Source organism: Lontra canadensis, unplaced genomic scaffold (genome assembly GCF_010015895.1).
Source record: "Lontra canadensis isolate GAN:19392208 unplaced genomic scaffold, GSC_riverotter_1.0 scaffold67, whole genome shotgun sequence".
Lineage (NCBI taxonomy): Eukaryota > Metazoa > Chordata > Mammalia > Carnivora > Mustelidae > Lontra > Lontra canadensis.
In genome coordinates this window covers 6,953,773-6,976,711 of record NW_022631061.1, presented here as the reverse complement: position 1 = coordinate 6,976,711, position 22,939 = coordinate 6,953,773, and the positions used below count along the sequence as shown (strand labels likewise).

The window sequence follows — 22,939 nt, the reverse complement described above, 5'->3', positions numbered from 1 at the left end:
GGGGAGCCTGCTTCCCCCTCTCAGCCTGCCTCTCTGCCTACTTGTGATCTCGGTCTGTCAAATAAATAAATAAAATCTTTAAAAAAAAAAATTGTCACTTATTCTACTATAGGTATTATCAAATGTAGAATTTTAAAGTTCACAGTGACACTGAACTTGTCTTAATGGCCTTCTAAAAACTTTGCAAAACCTCATATTCTAAAATATCATTATAAAAACCATAGGTTTGACATAGTTTTTTATTATTTCTGTACTTGATTTTATGTTTTTCTACTGTTGTAGTGATATTTATTTTGACACATTGTTTGGGGTTAAGGTCATTTCCCCAAACCAAGACAGAAAATGAAAGTAAAAAGAGCTTTCAAACTGAAGATTATCAACCAAATGCTTCTTGCCAGGGATGCAGGTCCTGGTTGATGCTCAAAAGGGGAATCAAACTCATTCAGGTTGCAGGTTTTGAGGCTGAGTATTCTTTTTATAGTTAAATTTCACTTACTATGTTAATGAGAATTAAGTTCAAACCTATCACGAGTGTTAATTTTCTGCAACCAGAGGCCACCGTCCAAAACGGTGCAGTCTGTTAACTTTGTGATCTAGAATTAGTCATCCACTATCCTGTCTGATAACATAATTTGGTTTGTTAGTAGTATTAAAGTTTATGTTGAAGACTTTCCACTTTTTTATGGGATCAACAGTGCTACCCAATCATATCATAATCATCTTTCTTTTTTTATTTTTTGTATACTTATGTTAATTTTTCTTTTTGGAGTATCATAATTTAGTCCATCTTTCCAATTAACCATGATTATTTTTCTACTTTAAAAGTATATATTGCCAAATTGGTCAGAGACCTTGTAAGTCAGTTCCTTCATCTGCATCATCTAACATCCAGTATCAGGAGATCCAAACTTAACCAGATTTCTCCAACTAAGACATGGAATTAGCAGCAGTTTGGCTTTGTAGAATATCATTAGAGACTAAAATGTGGACACTAAGAGAGTGTATATGAGTATAGATGGTAGGTAAAAATGCTGCTGCACTTGCTGTTGAGCTACTTTCAGGAAGACTAATAGAAATACGTGTGTATACACACACACCCACACACACACAAACACACACACACAGAGGGCATTTTCCTTAAGGTTAAGAGTACATAATGTTTTCAAATTCGACATATTATATTGTTATGTTACATTCCTATTATAATATAAGGTTGCACCGACTACCAAGATCTTCTGCTCTATTGATACTAATTGGTCAAAACAAGCAGAGGGTCAAAAATGTAGACAAAAAATGATTTAAACAACATGTATACGAATCATTAACCAAGGGATTTGTCTAAGAAAACCAAGATGGAAACACAGATAGAGCTCTAATCTGATACTGTAGCAAGGTTTTGATTCAGAGGACTTTAATGTTGTCCTCTGAAGGTAGACACTGTCGTTTTTGGCCTTATAGTATGAACTGTGCCTATTTTATGACAATCTACTAGTGTGAGACAGAGCAAATTGTTTAACCTGTGATTCTCAGTTTGTCTGTTTAAAAAGGCAAGAAAAACAACCCAGTTTCAGAGGGTTGTTGTAATGATCTGAGATAACGTATATAAAGTATTTACACCAGAGTGACTGTCACAGGAAATATACCCTCAAAACAGTTACTGTTATTAGGGAAATATAATATCAGAATCAAGATGTTTTGCATAGGGTAGGCATTTCTATTCAATTCTGTAGGCCAAATATTGGAGCAATACTAAAAACTACTATTACTCACAAAAGCTGGGTTCTAGAGGATAAGAGTTTATAAATCATGTATTCAGAGGAATAACAGATATAAAGTTACAATATTAAGCTTAGAAATCAGAGTAGCCAAAAGAGTTTTTTAATTTATCTAAAAGGCAGCCACTCTTAAATTTACTAATGATAATAGAAAACAGAAAAAAGATGAAAATAAAAGTAAAGCAATGTGGCAAATCTGGGGTCAAAATATTATTCTGGATACCATCTGGTTTTTTTTGGTTTGTTTTTTTAATTTTTTATTTATTTTCAGCATAACAGTATTCATTGTTTTTGCACCACACCCAGTGCTCCATGCAATCCGTGCCCTCTCTAATACCCGCCACCTGGTTCCCCCAACCTCCCAACCCCCGCCCCTTCAAAACCCTCAGATTGTTTTTCAGAGTCCATAGTCTCTCATGGTTCACCTCCCCTTCCAATTTCCCTCAACTCCCTTCTCCTCTCCATCTCCCCTTGTCCTCCATGCTATTTGTTATGCTCCACAAATAAGTGAAACCATGATAATTGACTCTCTCTGCTTGACTTATTTCACTCAGCATAATCTCTTCCAGTCCCGTCCATGTTGCTACAAAAGTTGGGTATTCATCCTTTCTGATGGAGGCATAATACTCCATAGTGTATATGGACCACATCTTCCTTATCCATTCATCTACTGAAGGGCATCTTGGTTCTTTTCACAGTCCGTGAAAAACTGGCGACCGTGGCCAGTTTTTGTAAACAGATACAGTGTAGTTTTATTGGACAGCATGCTCATTTGGTTCATATTGTCTATGGCTGCTTCTGAGAACCAACTGCAGAGATGAGTAGTTCCACAGACACCACATAGCCTGCTGCTACAGACTGCAAGTTTGTATCCCCACAAATTCCTCTGTTGAAATCTAATCTCTGGTGTGATGGTATTAAAAGATGTGGGGCCTTTTAGGAGGCATGTAGGGCCACTGAGCCCTCATTAGGAAACCTAAGAACTCCCCTGACACTTCTGCCATCTGAGGACATAGTGAAAAGACGGTTTGTGAACCATGAAGTGAGTCCTCACCAGACACCAAATCTGCCACTGCCTTGATACTGGACCTGTTAGCCTCTAGAACTGTGAGATAGAAACTTCTGTTGTCTATAAGCCACCCAGTGTATAGTATTCTGTTACAACCCAGACAAACTAAGACTACCACAAAGCCTAAAATATCTATGATCTGGCCCTTTACCAGAAAAGGTCACCGTCCCCACCTATGATAAACATTTGGCTTTCTGTATTTCATAGAAAATACTGAGCTCAAGTTATATGGCCATCTCTTAGAAATGGTGAGAAAAGGATTTCTGAATTGAAATGATGAGATCTATAGCTTCCTTCCAGATAGTGCTTTTTACTAATCATTTTTACCTACAGTGTAACCCACTATCAACTCAAGGTTAATGTTGGTAATTGCAAAGGAGACAGAGATGAAAAGAATCAGCAGACGGCAAGGGAGAGAACATATAATACATAATGGGTGTGATTCATGTGAGATAAGCTCTGCACAAAGTCAATCAGCCAACTCACACTCAAAGAAAAGTCCTTGGACCAACACAAAAAGATTGGCAAATAAATGTACATGAATATGTTTTAAAATAAAAATTTTAAATGTAAGTATGTGTTCATTAAAAAAAAAAAAAGTTACTGGCTTTTTGATTAACTAACCAACAACGTGATCCCAATTACATAGAAGCTTTCCACTAAATACATTTTATTTTTTCTTTTCAAATATTTTATTTATTTATTTGAAAGAGAGGTCACAAGTAGGCAGAGCATCAGGCAGAGAGAGAGGGGGAAGCAGGCTCCCTACTGAGCAGAGAGCCCAATGCAGGCTTGATCCCAGGACCCTGAGATCATGACCTTAGCCGAAGGCAGAGGTTTAACCCAATGAGCCACCCAGGTGCCCCTCCATTAAAAACATTTTAAATTATCATCACACATTTTTTAAAAATTTTACCTCATAAAGTGTGTTGTATGTGGTGACAGTCACAGTGTTTGTATGCAACATCAGCCTTTCTCCAAGAAGAGTGAAAAGACTATGAGTATGCATAATTTCCACTTTTCTCCTGGAGAAAAAGGGGGGAAAAAGACCAAAAAACTATGAAATACATTGGATTTTCTAATCACATGACTTTGGGATAAAAGTACAATATATTAAGCAGATATAGAATCATACAGGTAATTATTTTTACTAACTTCCATCTACCAAAAACAAACCAGTTTATACCACAGCTATCTTCTAAAGTTATAAAAATACTATTTAAACACTTCTTAAATAAAATGTAAAATATACAAATTATAAATTATACAAATGTTGACAGATATTATTTTCAGATTTCTTATTAACTATTTATGAGTTATTTTTATTAGGTTAAAACTACTGGTTTCCCCTAACAGAGACCAAAGAATTTTTAAATCCTTTCCGTCTAAATATAAAGTCTATAAAATAATCTGTGATAAGTTTTAATATTAAGAATTTAAAATTATGGCTAAAAATGAGTACTCCAGTTTGATGTTGGGATTACACAGCAAAGTAATACAATAGAAGTAAAGGGGACTCATTATTGCTTGTATTTGTGGCCTGTCATTGGATTTAAAACCAAACAAAGAGAAAAAATACCAAAAAACTTTCTTAGTTACTTACTATTCGTTCATTTAACTGTCTCTCCCCTACCCCCAACCCCCACTAAATCCATAAATAGGATAGAAGGCTCTACTAGAGGCTTTCTGCAACACTTGGCTCTAGTTCAGGGAATTGCTATATGCCTCTCATTTGTATTACTGTCACAGAATCCAAGATCTGATCTTCTTGGCTCTCAACCCGAGGTATTTCATTTATTACCTTGATTTTTCTATTGTTCCCTGTTCAGATCTGGCAACTACGACATAAGCTGCCTAGTATTCACCAATTCTTATTCCTTTCTTCCTGAGTCCAAAATTGTACTATTAATTTCAGCCTCTCTTACAGCCAGGTGTGACCATTTAACTGAGCTTTAGCCAATGGAATGTGAACAGAAAAGTCATGAACCATTTTCAGGCCTGGTCAATAGAATAGCATTCATGCATGTCTTCCATGCTCTTTCCCCAAGGCAGAAACACAGGAGCCACATGATGAAGACAGCGAGGCACAAGATGGAAGCAGTAGCCTGGGTCTCTAAATCACAGCTTGCAAGAAAATTGCCTGCTAAGTAATACCCATTTAGATTTTCAGTGAACAAGAAAGAAACTACTAGTGTGATAAGTAACAAACATTTCATTGTTCGTCTGTTAGAGCAACCATTGTTACCTTAATTAATACAGAAATCAAATAATCAACCATATATCTGGATATGACTCACCTGGAAATCCCCTCTTCTAAGATCAGTCTCCAAGCTCCATGCTGCACAACAAAAGACACAAGGCAGCTGTCTCCCCTCACCTACTCCTCCTCAGTCCAGGAAGGGAAACAGCAAAATAACCTAAACCCAAAGCTTAGGCATTTGTCTTGTGGCTGTGTTTGCAAAACACTTAATAAGTAAGATTTAAAAAGTCAACTGGTCATAAAAAAATAAACCAGGACTAATGAATACTATGGGATTATAGAGGGGAAGGTTTTATTTCTCTTCTAATTCAAGCTACACCCAAGGCAAGGAGAACTGAAACTTTCATTTGTTCCTAATCCAGAAAGAAAAAAAAAAAGCCAAAGAGTATTCTTTAATATATCTCTCTGATACATGAAGCTGGTAAAAGTTACCCAAATTAGGCTATGTGGAATAGCCTACTTAGGAATTTACAGTAATCTCTTACCTGCACCAGTACAGTTTCAGCTACTAAAGAAATCCATGCCCTCCGGATTATCTCCCACAGTGTAAATGTTTACAGAACAGCTATATTCTAGGCCTTGCAGGGTGGGGGTGGGGGTGGGGAGACTTGAAAAATGCTCTGCATATACCAGAGAAGAGATGGGTCAGCTTCCTCCTGCAGTTTGCTTTAAAACGATGTTTACCAGTAAATTTTGCTGCACAGCAGTCAAAAGATAGCAAAAAATGCCATCCATTATCTCGGACAGAGTGTGGTGTGCTATCACATGATTTTGTTTCCCATGAATCCCTATGCATTCAGCTCTGAAAAGTTCAATAGGGCATATATGAGAGAAACTAATATCCTGACCCTACTTAACTTTAAGACCTAAACAGACTTCAGGCCTATTTGTCCACCTCTGAATTTTATGCAATTTCTGTCCACTTAGATTAAGAATGTAATCTTTTTTTTTTTAAAGATTTTATTTACTTATTTGACAGAGAGAGATCACAAGTAGGCAGAGAGAGAGCGAGAGAGGGAAGCAGACTCCCTGCTGAGCAGAGAGCCCGATGCGGGACTCGATCCCAGGACCCTGAGATCCCATGACCCGAGCCGAAGGCAGAGGCTTAACCCACTGAGCCACCCAGGCGCCCTGAAGTTTTTTTTTGTTTGTTTTGTTTTGTTTTTTTACAAAGGGTAACCTTTTAATCTCATACAAATTACACATTTATTAGTTTACTGAACATTCCAATGAAAACAGACTCCAATTTTCTTCTTCCCAAAACAAACCAGCTTTTCTTCTGGATGGTCAAAAAATATTTCTTGTAACAAACTCAGACCATATGTTGGAAAAAGAAAAAGGTAAAAGAGACCCGTAACTCCATAACGCAGAGAAAATCATTATAAAGTATCAGTTTAGGTTCTGCTAGATGAATTATTATGCATATAAATATAGATGACAAATACAGATGGTATCAAATGCAATGAAAATAATTCTATATAAGGTAATAAATAGCTTTTTTCCTTTAAATCAAGAATATATGCTATCTTGAATATTCAGTTATTAAATATAATAAGTATGCAGCATAATATATGCATTCACTACTGTTGGCACGTATGGTATTTCCAATTTTTTTCTACCATCAACAAAATTTTGCCCTTGTAGGTAAATCTTTGAGCATACGTATGACTATTTCCTTAGAATAAATTCTTGTAACTGGAATGATGGGTGTTAAAAGCTTTTATATTTAATTTTATGAGACTTTGTAATTTATGACCTCCAAAAATATGTACATTCATACTTCCACCATCAAAATGTAAACACAATTTACCAGCAGCTCCACTCACCAATGTAAACATAAAATTCATATTTTGTAAGTCTATAATTTAGTGACTTCTTGAAAACTTTACAGAGTAATGTAATCATCATCAATTTCCAGTTTTGAATATTTTCATTACCCTAAAAAGTTCCCTTGTGTCCAAATTGTGGTCACCCCACTCCCATCACTACCCCAATGTAATCATTAATCTGTATCCTGGATATTTCATATAAATGCAATCATTTAATATGTAGTCTTCTACATCAGGCCTATTTCATTTACCATAATAATGATTTTTAGGACTCATTAATGTCATAGTATGCATCAGCAGTTTGTTCCCTTTTAATTGTGCACTAGTGTTTCATTTTATGGACATATGATACCTCATCCATTCACCAAATCATGGAATTTTAGATTATTTCCAGTTTTGAACTATCATGGATAATGGTATTAAGAACATCCTTGCACAGTTACAAGTGTGAACATATGGTGTCATTTCTCTTGAGTAGATACTCAAGCATGGAAATGCTAGGGTATGCAGTTAAGTGTTACATTTTTTAAGAAATTTGAAAATTCTTCTGGAACATGGCTGGAGTATTTTACATTTCTATCAACAATGCATGGGAATTCAGGAAGTTGTTACATGTTCTGGTTGTATGTCATATGCTGTGGTTTTATTCAAATCAAGCCATTTTCTATTTTTCTTTGTGATTCTTTTTTGACCTAGGGGGTTCTTAGAAATGTGTTGTTTATTTTCCAAATGTCAAGCAATTTATCAACTCTCTTTCTGTTATTGATTCCTAATTTAATTTTGTTGTGGTCCAAGAAAATATTTTGTTTGATCTCAATTCTTTTAAATTTATTGAAACTTATCTTATGTTTTATAGTCCAGTACATAATCCATTTATACTAGAAAACAATTTGCCAACTTCACGTGGACTATTCTATGAATGTCAATAAATTGTTCAATTGTGATCTTGAACAGAGAGGGAAGAACAGTCTTTCATTAATTATTAGTTATTGAAAGGGAATGCTTCTAATATTTTACTACTAAATAGGACTATGGTAATTTTCCAGTAGATATACCTTATCAGGTTAAAGAAATCATCTGTTCCTGGTTTCCCAAGAATTCTTATTGGGTACTGAATTTTACCCAAATTTTCTGTATCTATTAGTATAATTATACAGCTATTTTTTAATGTGTTTTCTAAAGAGATCATATTAAAGGATATTCTGATGTTAAGCTATCCTTACCTTCAGCATAAAATTAAACCTGGGGGAAAACAACCTTTCTTTTTTTTTAATATAAATATTTATGGCTAGGGATGCCACAGTGGCCCAGTCAGTTAAGTGTCCAACTCTTGATTTCAGCTCAGGTCATGATCTCAAGGTTTTGAGATGGAGCCCTACATCAGACTCTGCACTCAGCGGGGTCTACTTGAGAGTCTCCCTCCCTCTCCCCTGCTCCTCCCCTTGCTGGAGTGTGTGCTCTTTCTCTTTAAAAACAAAACAAACCAATAAAATTAATAAATAAATACAATACAATAATATTTATGGCTATTAAGTTACCTCCACTACTACTTAGGCCAACTCTCAGAAGTGTAAATGTACAAAATTTTCAAAATTTTTTATTCTAAGCTTTTCATAATGTGTACAATAATTTCTTGTTATGAATTATTTAAAATATGTACATTTCCATTGTCTTAGCTTGATTTTTATCATTGATTTCTTACATAATTGCACTATGTGTGAGAAGTCATCTTTATGACAATTTAAGTTTTTAGACAATTTTATGGCTTCAAGTGACAATTTTTACAGTGTTGTGTGTGTTTGAAAAGAATGTGTATATGAATCGAGCCAGTGGATTTTTTGTTCAAATTTATACTGTGAAGTTATTTTGTAATTGCTCTTTAAAAAAAAAAGAATATGTTAAAATTTCTAAACCATTTGATTTCTATTTCATATTTAGTCAATTTTGCTTTCTATACCTCCCCTATGCTATTATGTACAAATGCATTTGAAATTGTCTTCTCTTCCTGGTGAATTGTACTTTTTTCCTGACATGGTACTGCTCTTTAACCTTATCAACTTTTTTGTGTTAAAGCTTATGTAATTTTACTTAAATACTGATCTAGCAATTTTTATCATTTAGCTTTAAAAACAAATAACACTTTTATATTGTTAAAAATAATAACATATAAAGATAGAGAAAAGTTTCACATCCAACTCATACCATCATTCACAGTCTCCGCTCCCAACATACACATAAACATTTTTCCGATTCTTATTTCCCTCTCAGTTTATCCACCACACACACTCTTTTAAATAGATTTTTTTAAGGGTAGTTTTAGGTGTACAGCAAAATTGAGCAGAAAGTAGAGAGAGTTCCCATATATTCCCTACTCCATCTATGTCAGGTACTCATGGTTTCCTCTAACTACCAACATTCACCCACAGAGTGGTATATTTCTTCTAACTATCACCTTGATTCAACCCCCAGTTTTATTGAGCTACAATTAACATACATGTTTAAGTAGTTCAAGGTGTACAACATAATGATTTGATATAGGTATAAATTGCAAAATGATTACCATTATAACATCCCTCACCTATACAGGTACAAAATATTTTTCCTGCGGGGCACCTGGGTGGCTCAGTGGGTTAAGCCTCTGCCTTCGGCTCAGGTCATGATCTCAGGGTCCTGGGATCGAGCCCCGCATGGGGCTCTCTGCTCGGAGGGGAGCCTGCTTCCCCCCCTCTCTGCCTGACTCTCTGCCTACTTGTGATCTCTCTCTCTCTCAAATAAATAAACAAAATCTTAAAAAAAAAATTTTCCTGTGATGAGAACTTCAAAGACCTAATCTCTCAGCAACTTTCAAATATATCATAGATAACTACAGTCACCATGGTATACATTATATCCCTAAAACTTATCTGTCTTATAACTCCAAATTTGTGCCTTTTGACTACATTCACCCATTCCCCATATTCCCTGCTTCCACCTCAATGTTCTGTTTCTATGAGATTGGTTTCTCTAGTTTCTATACATGAGATCATACAGTATTTATTTTTCTCTGACGTATTTCTCTCGATGTAATGCCCTCCGGATCCACCCATGTTGTTGAGAAGGGCAGAATTTCCTCCCTTTTATGGTTGAATAACATTCCATTACATATATATGTTAATATATATATGCATAACAACCTATGTGTCCATCAACAGATGAATGAGTAAAGAAAATGTGGATATATATAGGTTATTTCCATGTCTTGGCTATTTGTAAATAATGTTGAAATGAACACAGGGGTACATATCTCTTTGAGATAATGCTTTTGCTTACTTTGGATTAGATATCCAGAAGAAATGGCTGGATCATAGGGCAGTTCTATTTTTAATTTTGTGAGGACACCCCATATTGTTTTCCATAGTGGCTGTAACTAATTTATATTCATACCAAGAGTACACAAAAGTTCCTTTCGTTCCATATCCTTCGCAACATTTGTTATCTCTTGTATTTTTGATGATAGCCATCTGAAAGGTGTGAGATGATATCTATCTACTGTGGTTTAGATTTGCATTTTCTTGATGATTAGTGATGCTAAGCACCTTTTCATTCACTTATTGGTCATTTGTATGTCTTCTTTGGAACTTCAGATCTTCTCCCCATGATTTTTAAATCAAATTGTTTATTTACATATGATTTGCATGAATTTTTTAAATCTTCTGTGTATTAACCCTTCATCAGATACATAACTGGAAAATACTTTTTTTCATTCTGTAGGCTGATTTTTCATTTATTGATCATTTTCTTTGCTGTACAGAAGCTTTTGAATTTGCTGTAGTCTTGATTATTTATTTTTGCTTTTGTTGCTTTGCTTTGGGTGTCAAATCCAAAAACTCATTGCTAAGACCAATGTCTAGGAGCTTACTGCTATATTTTCTTCTAGGAGTGTTGTAGTTTCAAGTCTTACATTCAAGTCTTTAATCCCTTTGAACTGACTTTTGTGTATAATGTAAAACAGGAGTCCAATTTCATTCTTTTGCTTTTGGCTATCCAGTTTCGCCGAAATCATTTATTGAAGAGAATGTCCTTTTCCCATCGTAGATTCTCAGCTCCTTTGTCATAAATTGAGCACATATATGCGGGTTTATTTCTGGATTCTCTACTCTGTTCCATTAACCTACATCTGTTTTTAAGCCAAAATCATACTGTTTGATTATTATAGCTTTGCGATAGTTTCTTTTTCCCCTTTTGCTCATTTGTTTTGTCTCTTAAATTCCACATGAGTGAAATCATATGTCTTTCTCCAACTGACTTACATTGCTTAGCATAACACTGTCTAGCTATATCTAGGTCACTGCAAACAGCAAGATTTTACTCTTTTTTATGGCTGAATAATATTCCATTGTATATACGTACATACGTGTGTGTATGTGTGTACATATACATACCACATCTTCTTTGTCCATTTATCCGTTGATGGACACTTGAGCCCTTCTCAATCAATCTCACTCCAGTCCCAGTGAGGCAGGCCTCTCCCCGAGAAGACCAGCACAAGTGTCCGCCCACAATACATCTCCCAACCTGTGAGTTCTGTGAGCCTCAGTTCTGGTGGAGTTGGTGTCAGGTCTCATTTTGCAATCAAATCAGAGCACAACTAGTAAAAATTCACCACATTCTGGCCAGAGACCAAACACTGCCCACAGCAAGCAAGGAGGAGAGCCTCTGCAGATTACTAGCCCAAAGAACAGAGCAGCCAAGACACAACAATGGAGAGCAAGTAGCACACACCAGAGATATTCCCTAAAGCACCAGGACCTGGGCATTACATGACCTCTTCTTCATAAGAGGGTATGCGTTGGGTATCTTGAGATCTTTTGTGGTTGCACATAAATTTTAGGATTATTTGTTGTATTTCTGTGAAAAGATGCCATTGGAATTTTGATAAGGGCTGCACTGAATCTATAGATTGCTTTTGGTAATATGGACATTTAACAATATCAATTCTTCCAATATGTGTTCACAGAATAACATCTTATTTCTTAATTTTTTCATCAATGTTTTACAGCTTTCAGTTTATAGATCTTTTATCACCCTGGTTAAACTTATTCCTGGGTATTTTATTCTATGAAAACTTTCATTCATTTTTTTTTTTTTCATCTCTTAACCTCCTATCTTGTCATCTTTACTCTTGATGCTACATTCTGTGTAATTTCTTCATTTTGAGTTTCCAGCTCACCATTCTTAAGTCTTTTTTTTTTTTTAAAGTAGGCTAAACATTTGGCATGGAGCCCAACATGGGGCCCGAACTCATGACCCTGAGATCAAGAGTCAGGCACCCAACCAAATGAGCCACTCAGTACCCCACCAATTCTTAAGTTTTATCTAATCTGTTTAATATGACCACGGAGTTGTTAATTTTACTTACTGCCTTTTCATTTCCATAAGTTATTTTTGATTACTTTTTAAAGCTGCATGGTTTAATATTATCTTGCTTCTTAAGAATTATTTCTTCTATTATGCTTTTCATCTTTGGCATATAAGAATTTACCTACTTTTGTGTGCTCAGCTATATGTCTGAAAGGATTTTTGTATTATAAATTTTTAGTAGTATAAATTGTTTCAGGATATCCTGTTATACCCATTATTTTTCTCCTCCAAGAATTCTTATTATTTACATTTTGTTTCCTATTGTCTATATCTTTATCTTTTCTTTCACCTTATATTGTTGGACCATGCTTTGGGAACTTCCAGTCCACTAATTTGGTTAAACTGGAAAATAAATCACGAGCTAACAAGGCAGATTATCAATTCTGGTGCTCTACTTGAATCTCAATTGCTCTTTCTAAAAATAAAATTCAATGGTTCCACCACAGCCTGCACCACTAGTTCTCTTTCAGTGAGTACATAGTTTGATGTTTCTCTTATCTTCTGTCTCTGGCTATTAGCCTTTAATGAGTTGTTTTATTTCACTTTTACACAGTTGAGGTCAGATCTCACTGCTGTGATTTTTACGTGATAGAATCCTTGCAGGTGTAGTAACGCAGAAGACCTTTTAAATATACTAATCTGTAGTACAAAACTTAGCTTGCTGTAAGTTTTAGGCCAACATCATGGCACTCCTGTATTCTCATACTTCTACAAGTTCAAGGATAGGGAAGAATCATTCTATCATTTCAGGTAACTTTTGGCATTCTGGTGGTTACCCACATAGAAGTCAATGTTAACATTACTCAGGAGGGAGGGAGGTGTAGAGGAGAGAGAATAAGAGGCAGAGAACTTTCAGAGCAAAGTGATCCCTCAAGATTTGCTGCTTTTTAGTCTTTTCCTTAGGCTTCTAACATAGTTCTTCAGTTGCTTGTCATTCCCATGGGAGAGAAAACCTGGCACTGGTTATCTTATTATCTCTATTCCTACTCCAGATACACACAGGAGCCAACATTCGCCTGAAGAAAGCCAAATAGCTTAGAGTTGAGAATAGATGGAAAGGAAACTTTTTTCCAACTCTCATACTCCCAGAACCTACATCACTACTTTTTGATAACAGACAACTGGTTTTGCCAGAAAAACTTGACTAGTTCAACCAGTCCAAAAAGAACCAAATCATTAGGTTAAACAACGGTCAATGTATAACAAGCCAACATCATAGAGAGTAAATTGATCTATTTACAGTGTGAACAATGGAGAATTCACCCAGAAGTTACAGGGTTTGAAGTTAAGATATCAGAAAAATATACTTGGTTGAGAATTTTTATTTCCACAGTGAACATACAATAACACCTTTTTTAAAATTTCCTCCACAAGATGGCAGAGTAGGAGACCCAAATTTTGTCTGATCCCAAGAATTCATATAGATAGTTATTCAAACCATTCTGAACACCTAGAAGAAAAAAATAGCAGCAATTCTATGAACAGAGAAGTGACAACTGTCTGGAAAGTAGGACATGTGGAGAAGTGAATCTAAGGCGATATATAGGAAGATAAGACCACTAGGAGAAGGAGCCTCCATCAGCTGGCTACCAGCAAGGGATGGAGCAGCAGAACACAAAATCAGAACTTTGAGAAGTCTGCTCAGCTGACGGATGTCGCTCCAGTGGCTTGGAAGACTCAGTGGGACAGTGTGATCTCAAGACCCTCAGGATTACAGAAAAACCAGGGGTACCTGAATGTGGCAGAGCCCCCAAGTATCCGAGCAGGAAAGCCAGCTGCAAAGATAGAGCCAAGGAGTGGGCTCTCAGCTCAGGACTACCATAAACCATGATCCGCAGCCCAGTTGGGCCGCTACTCTTCAAGCAAGCACCCAACAAGTGGCAGATCTGGGAAGACTCCTTTTGTTTCCCTCCCACCCAAGGAGTGCCACAGGAGCACACCACAGGAATCTGCTGGGTTTGGACACTCCAAATGGGGTTATGTGCCAGAGATAGAAACACTAAGTCACAGGCCAGGTGAGCATAGAGTGTGGCCAGAGACGAGGGAAACAGGAGTGATTGCTTTTCTCTAAGGGCTCACTGAGGAGTCGGGCCCCAAGTTCTCCGCTCTTCCAGGGCCAGAGATTGGGAAGCTGCCATTTTCATTCTTGTCCTCCAAACCTGTGAGGAAAGCTTTTAGGAAACAAAAGCTACTGAGAAGCAAACCCAGCAGATTAATTATCTTGGGCCCTGGCAAGGGCTGTGCAATTCCATCTCAGGTAAAGACATTTTAGAATCACAGCAACAGGCCCTTCCCCAGAAGATCAGAAAGAACATCCAGCCAAGACCAAGTTTACTGATCAATGAGAACTGCAAAACTCTAGTGCTAGGGGCATACACCACATAGAATTTATGGCTTTTTTCCTACGATTCTTTTATCTTTCAAAGACAAAAGGTTGATATCCAGGATCTATAAAGAACTTCTCAAACTCAACACACACAAAACAGATAATCATATCAAAAAATGGGCAGAAGATATGAACAGACACTTCTCCAATGAAGACATACAAATGGCTATCAGACACATGAAAAAATGTTCATCATCACTAGCCATCAGGGAGATTCAAATTAAAACCACATTGAGATACCACCTTACACCAGTTAGAATGGCCAAAATTAGCAAGACAGGAAACAACGTGTGTTGGAGAGGATGTGGAGAAAGGGGAACCCTCTTTCACTGTTGGTGGGAATGCAAGTTGGTGCAGCCACTTTGGAGAACAGTGTGGAGATTCCTCAAGAAATTAAAAATAGAGCTTCCCTATGACCATGCAATTGCACTACAGGGTATTTACTCCAAAGATACAGATGTAGTGAAAAGAAGGGCCATCTGTACCCCAATGTTCATAGCAGCAATGGCCACAGTCGCCAAACTGTGGAAAGAACCAAGATGCCCTTCATCAGATGAATGGATAAGGAAGATGTGGTCCATAAACACTATGGAGTATTATGCCTCCATCAGAAAGGATGAATACCTAACATTTGTATCAACATGGACAGGATTGGAGGAGATTATGCTGAGTGAAATAAGTCAAGCAGAGAGAGTCAAGTATCATATGGTTTCACTTATTTGTGGAGCATAACAAATAACATGGAGGACATAGGGAGATGGAGAGGAGATGGGAGTTGAGGGATATTGGAGGGGGAGGTGAACCATGAGAGACTATGGACTCTGAAAAACAATCTGAGGGTTTTGAAGGGGCAGGGGGTGGGAGGTTGGGGGAGCCAGGTGGTGGGTATTAAGGAGGGCATGTATTGCATGAAGCACTGGGTGTGGAGCAAAAACAATGAATTCTGTTAAGCTGAAAAGAAATTGAAAAAAAAATTTTTTCTTTTTCTGTATCTTTCTTCTTGCTTTTTTCAAACAACATCTTACCAATTCCTCTTAAAATATATTTTTAAATTTTCATTATTACAGTCATAGTCTATCCCTTCATTTGTATTTAAAATTATATATATATATTTTTTGTTTGTTTGTTTGTTTAAAATCTTGGAATAAAGTTTCTTCTAACAGACCATACCCTAAATCTAGTGTATGGCTTTGTTCTAGTCTCCTCCTTGATCACATTCTCTCCTTCTCCCCCCACCTTTTTTTTAAATATGATTCTTTTATCAAGCAACTTACTGATTTTTTTAAATCTTTTTAAATTTTCATCTTTATGGTCATATTCCATCCCTTCATCATACTTACCCTTATTTTTGTGTATATATAAGTTTTCTTTCTTTAAAATTTGGGGAGGCAGTTTCTTCTAACAGACCAAAATACAACCAAAATCTAGTGTATGGCTCTGTTCACTAGCCTGACCATATTCTTTTCTCCCCCCCTTTCTTTTTTCCCGGTTTCAGGTCTCTTCTGATTTGTTTACTGTATATTTCTCAGAGGTCATTGTTACCCTCTTAGCATTTTGTTCTCTCGTTCATCTATTCTTCTTTGGACAAAATGACAAAACAGAAAAACAAACCTCAAAAAAAGAACAAGAGGCAGTACCAACTGTCAGGGATGTAATCAGTACGGACATTAGTAAGATGATGGAAATAGTTCAGAATGATGATTATAAAAATACTAGGTGGGCTTGAAAAAAGCATAGAAGATACTAGAGAATCCCTTTCTAGAGAAATAAAATAATTAAAATCTAACCAAGTCAAAATCAAAAAGGCTACTAATGTGGTGTAATAAAAAATAGAGGCTCTAACTGCTAGGATAAATGAGGCAGAATAGAGAATTAGTGATAAAGAAGAACAAATGATGGAGAATAAAGAAGCTGAGAAAAAGAGATAAATAACTACTGGATCAATGGGGAGAATTCAAGAGATAACTGATATCATAAGATGAAACAATATTAGAATAATTAGGATGCAGAAGAAGAAGGGGGGGGCAGAAGGTATACTGGGGCAAATTATAACAGAGAACTTCCCTAATTTGGGGAAGGAAACAAGCATCAAAATCCCGGAGGCACAGAGAATCCCCCTCAAAATCAATAAAAATAGGTTAATACCTGTCATCTAACAGTAAAACTTACCAGTCCCTCAGAGACAAAGAGAAAATCCTGAAACCAGCTCGGGACAAGAGAGTCTGTAACCTACAATGGCAGAAGCATCCGACTAGCAACAAACCTATCCACAGGGACATAGCAGGTCAGAAAGGACTGGCATGATATATTCAGAGCACTAAACAAGGAAAATATGCAGCCAAGAATACTATATCCAGCTAGGCTGTCACTGAAAATAGAAGGAGAAATAAAAATCTTCCAGGACAAGCAAAAACTAAGAATTTGCAAACACCAAATGAGCCCTACAGGAAATATTGAAAGGGGTCCTCTAAGCAAAGAGAGAGCCTAAAAGTAACATAGTCCAGAAAGGAACAGAGACAATATACAGTAGCAATCACATCACAGCAAATACAATGGCACCAAGTTCATATCATTTGATAGTTTCACTAAATGTAAATGGGCTAACTGCTCCAATCAAAAGACAAAGGGTATCAGAATGGATAAATATGGATAAAAAATGTATAAAAATGGATTAAAAAAAAACAAGACCCATCAATATTCTGCAAAAGACATTTTAGACACGAAAACACCTCTACATTTAAAGTGAGGTGGGGGAAAACAATTTATTAGCTAATGGACATCAAAAGAAAGCTGTGGTGGCCATCCTTATATCAGAAAATTTATTTTTAAACAAAAGATTATAATAAGATATGAGGAAGGACACTATATTTATATTAAAAGGGTCTGTACAACAAGAATATATAATAATTTTAAATATCTATGCCCCTAACATGGGAGTAGCCAAATATATAAAACAATAACAAAATCAAAGAAACACATCAACAATAATACAGTAACAGTAGGGGACTTTAAAACCCCCTTCACTTGAAATGGATAGATCATCTAAGCAAAAGATCAACAAGGAAATAAAGACCTTAAAAGGCTTTAAATGACACACTGGAACAGATGGACATCACAGATACACTGAGAACATTCTATCCCAAAGCAAGAGAATACACGTTCTTCTCCAGTGTACATGGAATATTCTCCAGAACAGATCATATCCTGGGTCACAAGTCAGGTCTCAACCAGTACCAAAAGATGGAGTAATTCTCTGCATTTTTTCAGACCCCAATACTTTGAAACTAGAACTCAACTACAAGAGGAAAATTGGAAAGAACACAAATACATGGAGGCTAAAGGGTATCCTATTAAAGAATGAACAGGTCAACCAGAAAATTAAAGAATTAGAAAATTCATGGAAACAAATGAAAATGAAAAAAAAATTGTTCAAAATTTTGGGGGTGCAGCAAAGGCATTCCTGGGAGGAAAGTATATAGCAATACAAGCCTTTCTCAAGAAAAAAGAAGGGTCTCAAATACATAACTTAACCCTACACCTAAAGGAGCTGGAGAGAGAACAGCAAAGAAAGCCTAAACCCAGCAGGAAAAGAGAACTAATAAAAATCAGAGCAGAAAGCAATGAAATAGAAATCAAAAGAACAGTAGAACAGATCAATGAAACTAGGACCTGGTTCTCTGAAAGAATTAATAAGATTGATAAATCCTTGGCTAGACTTATCAAAAAGAAAAGAGAAAGGACCTAAATTAATAAAATCATGAATGAAAGAGGAGAGATCAAAACCAACCCTAAAGAAATACAACCAATTATAGGAACATATTATGCACAACTATAAGCCAGCAAATTTGACAATCTGGAAGAAAAGGATGCATTCCTAGAGACATATAAGCTACCAAAACTAAACCAGGAAGAAATAGAAAACCTGAACAGACCCATAACCGGTAAGGAGATTGAAGCAATCATTAAAAATCTCCCAACAAACAAGAGACCAGGGAAAGATGGCTTCCCAGGGGAATTCTACCAAACATTTAAATAATTAATACCTATTCTCCTGAAACTGTTCCAAAATAAATAGAAATGGAGGGAAAACTTCCAAACTCATTTTATGAAGGCAGCATTACCTTGACCCCAAAACGAGACAAAGATCCCAACAAAAGAGAATTACAGACCAATATCCTTGATGAACACAGATGCGAAAATTCTCACCAAAATACTAGCCAATAGGATCCAACAGTACATTAAAAGGATTATTCACCATAACCAAGTGGGATTTATTCCTGGGCTGCAAGCTTGGTTCAACATCTGCAAATCAATCAATGTGATACAACACATTAATAAAAGAAAGAACCAGAACCACATGATACTCTCAACAGATGCTGAAAAAGCATTTGACAAAGTTCAGCATCCTTTCCTGATCAAAACTCTTCAAAGTGTAGGGACAGAGGGTACATACCTCAATATCATCAAAGCCATCTATGAAAAACCCACTGCAAATATCCTTCTCAAAGGGGAAAAACTGGGAGCTTTTCCCCTAAGGTCAGGAACAAGGCAGGGATGTCCACTATCACCACTGCTATTCAACATAGTACTAGAAGTCCTAGCCTCAGCAATCAGACAACAAAAAGAAATAAAAGGCATTCGAATCAGCAAAGAAGTCAAACTCTCAGTATTTGCAGATGATATGATACTTTATGTGGAAAAGCCAAAAGACTCCACTCCAAATCTGCTAGAACTCATACAGGAATTCAGTAAAGTGTCAGGATATAAAATCAATGCACAGAAATCAGTTGCATTTCTATACACCAACAGCAAGACAGAAGAAAGAGAAATTAAGAAGTCAATCCCATTTACAATTGTACCCAAAAGCATACGATACCTAGGAATAAACCTAACCAAAGAGGCAAAGAATCGGTACTCAGAGATCTATAAAGTACTCATGAAAAAAACTGAGGAAGACACAAAGAAATGGAAAAATGTTCAATGTTCATGGATTGGAAGAACAAATATTGTGAAAATGTCTATGCTACCTAAAGCAATCTACACATTTAATGCAATCCCTATCAAAATACCATCAATTTTTTTTCAAAGAAATGGAACAAATAATCCTAAAATTTGTGTGCAACCAGAAAATACCCAAAATAGCCAGAGGAATGTTTAAAAAGAAAATCAAAGCTGGTGGTATCACAATTCCAGATTTCATGCTCTATTACAAAGCTGTAATCATCAAGACAGTATGTTTCTGGCATAAAAACAGATACACAGATCAATGGAACAGAATAGAATGCCCAGAAATGGAAGTCAACAGTCAACTAATATTTGACAAAGCAGGAAAGAACACCCAATGGACAAAAGATAGGCTCTTCAACAAATGGTGTTGGAAAAATTGTACGGCCACATTCAAAAGAATGAAACTGGACCATTTCCTTATACCACATACAACAATAGACTCAAAATAGATGAAAGACTTAAATGTGAGACAGGAAACCATCAAAATCCTAGAGGAAAACACAGGCAGCAACCTCTTTGACCTCAACCACAACAACTTCTTTCTAGAAACATCACCAAGGGCAAGGAAGCAAGGGCCAAAAATGAACTCTTAGGACTTCAAGATCAAAAGCTTTTGCACAGCAAAGGAAACAGTCAACAAAACCAAAAGACAACTGACAGAATGGGGGATGATATTTGCAAATGACATATCAGATAAAGGGCTAGTATCTAAAATCTATAAAGAACTTGTTAAACTCAACACCCAAGGAGCAATCAATCCAATCAAGAAATGGGTAAAAGACATAAACAGAGATTTCTGCAAAGAAGCCATCCATATGGCCAATATACACATGAAAAAATGCTCAACATCAGGAAAATACAAATCAAAACCACAGTGAGTACCACCTCACACAAGTCAGAATGGCTAAAATTAACAAGTCAGGAAATGACAGATATTGGCTAGGATGCAGAGAAAGGGGAACCCTCCTACACTGTTGGTGGGAATGCAAGCTGGTGCAGCCACTGAGGAAAACAGTATGGAGTTTTCTCAAAAAGTTGAAAATAGAGTTATACTATGACCCAGCAAGTGTACTACTAGATATTTACCCCAAAGATACAAATGTAGTGATCTGAAGCAGAACCTGCACCCCAATGTTTATAGCAGCAATGTCCACAATAGCCAAACTATGGAAAGAGCCTAGATGTCCATCAACAGATGAATGGATAAAGATGTGGGGTGTGTGTGTGTGTGTGTGTGTGTGTGTGTGTTGGAATGTGTGTGTTAGTGTGTGTATATGTGTGTGTGCATATATCTGTGTATATATACACATGTATGTATATATGTACATAGGTATATAGATGCATACATACATATACATACACTGGAATATTATGCAGCCATCAAAAACCCCACCAAAATCTTGCCATTTGCAATGACGTGGTTGGAATTAAAGGATATTATGCTAAGCAAAATAAGTCAATCAGGGAAAGACAATTATTATATGATCTCACTAATATGTATAATTTGAAAAACAAGGCAGAGGATCATAGGGGAAGAGAGGAAAAAATGAAACAAGACAAAACCAGATGGGAAAAAAACTATAAGAAACTCTTAATCTCAGGAAACAAACAGAGGGTTGCTGGAGTGGAGTGGAGTGGAATGGAGTGGGGGTGATACAGTGGCTGGGTGATAGACACTGGGGAGTGTATGTGCTATGGGGAGCATTGTGAATTGTGTAAAACTGAGGAATCACAGACCTGTATCCCTGAAAAAAATAATACATTATATGTTAATAAAAAATTTATAGAAGCTAAAATGATCATAACTCTATTATAGTACAGCCATTTAGGCATTTTGATCATCTATCTGAATCATTTGTTAGATTCTGTTCTGAGGATAACTGTAATACTACTTCCATGAAAGAATAGTTTGGCTTTCTCCTCAAGCATACATCCAAGTTATGGTTCTCAGTCTTTTGGAATGGGGGCAGGGGGAGAGAATCTTAAGCAGACTCCCTGCTGAGCATAGAGCCTGATGTGGGGCTTGTTTTCATGACCTTGAGATCATGACCTGAGCTGAAATCAAGAGTTGGAATGCTTAACCAACTGAGCCACCCAGGTAACCTATGTTTCTCATTCTTATGTACCTTTTTATTTTGGAAGTTTTAAAGATTTACAGAAAAGTTAAAAATATAGTACAGATAGTTCTCATATATTACTTACCCAGCTTCCCTATGTGTTAATATATTATCTCATCATGAGACATATGTCAAAATTAAGAAATCAACACAGGTACAGTATTATTGACTATACTATAGACTTTTTCTTAAATTTAATTTTATTTCTTTTCAGTGTTCCAGAATTCACTGTTTATGCAACACACCCAGTGCTCCAGGCTACATGTGCCCTCCCTAATACCCCCCACCAGGCTCACCCTTTTTGTTCGTATTTTACTAGTTTCCCCTAATGTCCTTTTTCTGTTCAGGATCCAATCCAGAATACTACCTCGAATTTAGTCATCATCTCTCCTTAAACTCCTCTGGTGTGTAGCAGTTTCCCACTCTTTGTTTTTCATGCCCTTCAACAGTTTTGAAGGGTACTGGTCAAGTGTTTTGTACAATATCCCTCAATCTGGAATGTATGATGCTTTCTCTGGACTAGGCTTGAGTTATTTTTCTTATAGAAGAAGACCACAAAGATGAAGTGTCTTTTTCATCACATCGTATCAGGAAATACATGGCCTCAAGATGCTATATGACTGTTGATGTTAGCCCTATTCAATATTGAAAATCACTGGCAGGTTTCAATATCCTTTGGAAGCAAGTGATTAAGTCCATCTCACACTTTGTAGAGGAGAATTAAGTTCCATCCCCAGGAAGGAAGAGTAGCTGTATATACTATTTGGAACAGATTTCTCAATTTTAGTGAAAGATTTCAAACCTATCTCTAGTTCAGCTGACAATTAAAGTGTACGGATTTAACAACCTGTATTCCAGACACTTGATAGAAATTATAAACTAGGTGTTACGAGGGACCAATCCACCAGACTTCAGTGTAACTTCATCTGTGGACTCGTCTAAGATTTCCTGCCAGATAATTGCTCTATACACAAATGAGACACTAAGTTTGGGTGGTTTCTCATTTCTTAAATTTTAGAGATGATTTTCTTAAGCTTTTAGGTATATACTCAATCCCTTCATAAATACTACCTATTTCCTCTTCCCTAATTTTTTT

At 36.4% G+C, this 22,939-nt stretch overlaps 1 protein-coding gene across 14 annotated transcripts in view; it reads right to left on the bottom strand.

The window, feature by feature from the left end:
* NBEA (neurobeachin) overlaps nucleotides 1-22,939 on the bottom strand; it is a 664,613-nt gene that overhangs the window by 468,004 nt on the left and 173,670 nt on the right. For all 14 annotated transcript variants that reach the window (XM_032880041.1, XM_032880043.1, XM_032880047.1 and 11 more), the window contains one exon: nucleotides 3,761-3,869. In XM_032880041.1, coding sequence (XP_032735932.1) covers nucleotides 3,761-3,869 — 109 coding nt within the window. The remainder of the gene's footprint in view (nucleotides 1-3,760; nucleotides 3,870-22,939) is intronic.